Genomic DNA, 2780 nt, shown 5'->3' with positions numbered 1-2780 from the left:
GCGAGTAAAAATAAATACAAAAAAGGTGGATTTTTTTGTATGATTGTGTATAGAGGAATATATTATTTTGCTTAAAAGAGTTCCAACACTGTCTGTTTTTTATGTTTTATTTATATTCCTGCAGAACTAATGTGGGGTATAGAATATGGAATATACAATATATAATATGATATACAATATACATATATATATATATATATACATATATATATATATGTATATACATACATACATAAATGTATATATATATAGCTACATACATGTACGGCATATATACACATACACACGTATACGTGCATGCGCGTTTATTTGTACTACGAAAGAAATCAATTCTAAACGCACAATGTAGAGTCTAAATCTGTCTCTGTGTCTCTCAGTCTCTGTGTCTCTCAGTCTCTGTGTCTCTCACTCTCTCTCTCTCTCTGTATATATGTCTGTATGTATATCTATATGTGTGTGTCTTTGTGTTCCTGATTGTCCCCCACCAACGCTTTACAACCAGTATTAGTATGTTTACCTCCCCGTAACTTAGCGGTTCCGCAAAAGACACTGATAGAATAAGTACTAGTTTTTTTGTTTTTTTGAATAAGTCCTGTGGTCAATTTGCTTGACTAAAACCCTCCAAGGCGGTGCCCCAGTATGGCCCCAGTCAATGATTGAGAAAATTAAAAGAAAAAAACATAAAAGAAAATATATATCTACGTATGCTTGTGTACTGGTGTCTTGTATTCTACAGAACGAACGACCCAAACCCCGCCGCCACTTCATCCTTCTTAACTTGAACGACAGTCTTGTAGCTGTCAGCAAAATCTGTCGTCGCATCTCAGGAGTAGATAACAAACCTTTTCCTATTATTCGTCTTTCATTCCTTGTCTTTCCACTTTTTTCCTTACCTCTCAACTCTAAATAACACCCAGTCTTGCATATTTTGTGTCTTACCCTTTGCCGCATCACTCAGTAATACTTTTTGTTCTCTTAATTTTTAAATTCTTTTTAATACTGGCTTTTCTATTCAGTCGAACTCTCCACTGTGGTGTAGTTGACTTGAAACTTCCGAGTGACAATGTAACCTTCATTTCATTAAGCTAATCTCAGCCTGAGGATTAGCTACGTTGAGCATAGCTCATAAAATTTCAATTGCATCAAGACATTTGACTAAGAAGCATTCGTAGCGTGCAATTTACCTGTTCTACTCCCTCAATTTGAATTTATATTCTTGTATATGCATATAAATGCACATATGTACATGTTTTTATGTATGTGTAAACACACACACACACACACACACACACACACACACACACACACACACACACACACACACACACACACACACACACACACACACACACACACACACACTCGTACAAACATACACTCACATATATTTATATATATATGAATATGATGGGGATAATTGCTTCATTTTGTAAAACGATAGCCGTCTCATATTCAGCCCAAGACTGAAATGCTAGTGAGATATATCTACGTCAATGGATTGAAGTCCCGAACATTTCTATATTTTGCCACTCTCTTCATTGTCTAAGAGAGAGGAAGCATAGCAGGTTACAGTGACAAGCATTTTAAGATCGGTGTTACTATTTCGACTGCAAGTTTTATGTCAGAGCATCTTTCTTCTTGAGGAGACACCGTCACTACAGTAATATGTTACGTGGGCTTAGAATTTTACTAAGATTAAATCAGAAGATATTATCTACGGAAAAATATGGACTTAGCTTCAGAATCTATGGTTACAAATACCTTAATATGCAGGTAAATGACGAATAGAAATAATACAGTATTGATTACTTTAGCTATTGGAGGCGTTAGACCAAGTCAATCATAAACTGATCATTATCGAGGAGATAAATGTTTGAAATAACATTTAAAATTGATATATTATTTGTTTAACAAAGTTAAGTGATTTCTATTTGCAATTGATAGAATAGTTGCAAATGAAGAGATTGTAGTTTCTGCGTGTGCATGCATTAAACTATGATTAATTGAAAACAAATAACTTATAGCACTTACTTCTCGAGTACTTGCTAGGAGATGTATCAGTAGTTTTTAATGATTCTACCATTTTATGTACTGGTGTTTTCATTGATGTTTCATATAAACTCGCTTCATCTCCTAATTGTTCCATCAGTTCTTGGATTTCTTTGTTTTTCTAAGAAAAGAAAAGAATATGGAAGAAAGTGTTTAGGCTGATTTGTTGCGAACAAGAAAAAATAAACAGCTATACATTATTTTGGAAAGACATGAATGTATATTTCTATGTCCAGTAATTAGCGATAATCATATTGGTCACTATCGACATCAAAACATGAAAAAACAGTGAAAAATGGATTTGATCTACACTACAAAGTGACTGCCATTTTATCCCTTAATATTTTCAGAATATTATTTGAAAGGCATCACATTCACAACATTTTGGATTTAGTTCATATATCCTGTCAATTTACAACTAAGTCAGTCAAGGAAACAATTGTTTTCTTCTCTTAAGTCAATATGGAACCAATGTTCAATCCTATAACAGTGTGCCTTACGAAGGCATCTACTACCGTATTGACTGGTGGGGCATATCTTTCCATACAAAATGTGTGAAATGGAAATTATGAACAAATCACCAGGCATACATTATACATACATGCATTCGTACATTCACACACACACACACACACACAAACACACACACACACACACACACATATATATATAATTATATATATACATATAAATTTACATATTATGTACATATGTAAGTATGTTTGTAAGTA

At 33.6% G+C, this 2780-nt stretch overlaps 1 protein-coding gene across 1 annotated transcript in view; it reads right to left on the bottom strand.

Moving 5' to 3' along the window:
• Positions 1 to 2780, bottom strand: part of LOC106873978 (uncharacterized) — a 1133216-nt gene that overhangs the window by 170147 nt on the left and 960289 nt on the right. The window contains exon 19 of the mRNA XM_052969422.1: positions 2032 to 2170. Within this exon, the coding sequence (XP_052825382.1) occupies positions 2032 to 2170 (139 nt within the window). The remainder of the gene's footprint in view (positions 1 to 2031; positions 2171 to 2780) is intronic.

Source organism: Octopus bimaculoides, chromosome 7 (assembly GCF_001194135.2).
Source record: "Octopus bimaculoides isolate UCB-OBI-ISO-001 chromosome 7, ASM119413v2, whole genome shotgun sequence".
Taxonomy (NCBI): domain Eukaryota; kingdom Metazoa; phylum Mollusca; class Cephalopoda; order Octopoda; family Octopodidae; genus Octopus; species Octopus bimaculoides.
The sequence above is the reverse complement of the archived record's forward strand: the minus strand, read 5'-3'. Positions and strand labels throughout refer to the sequence as shown.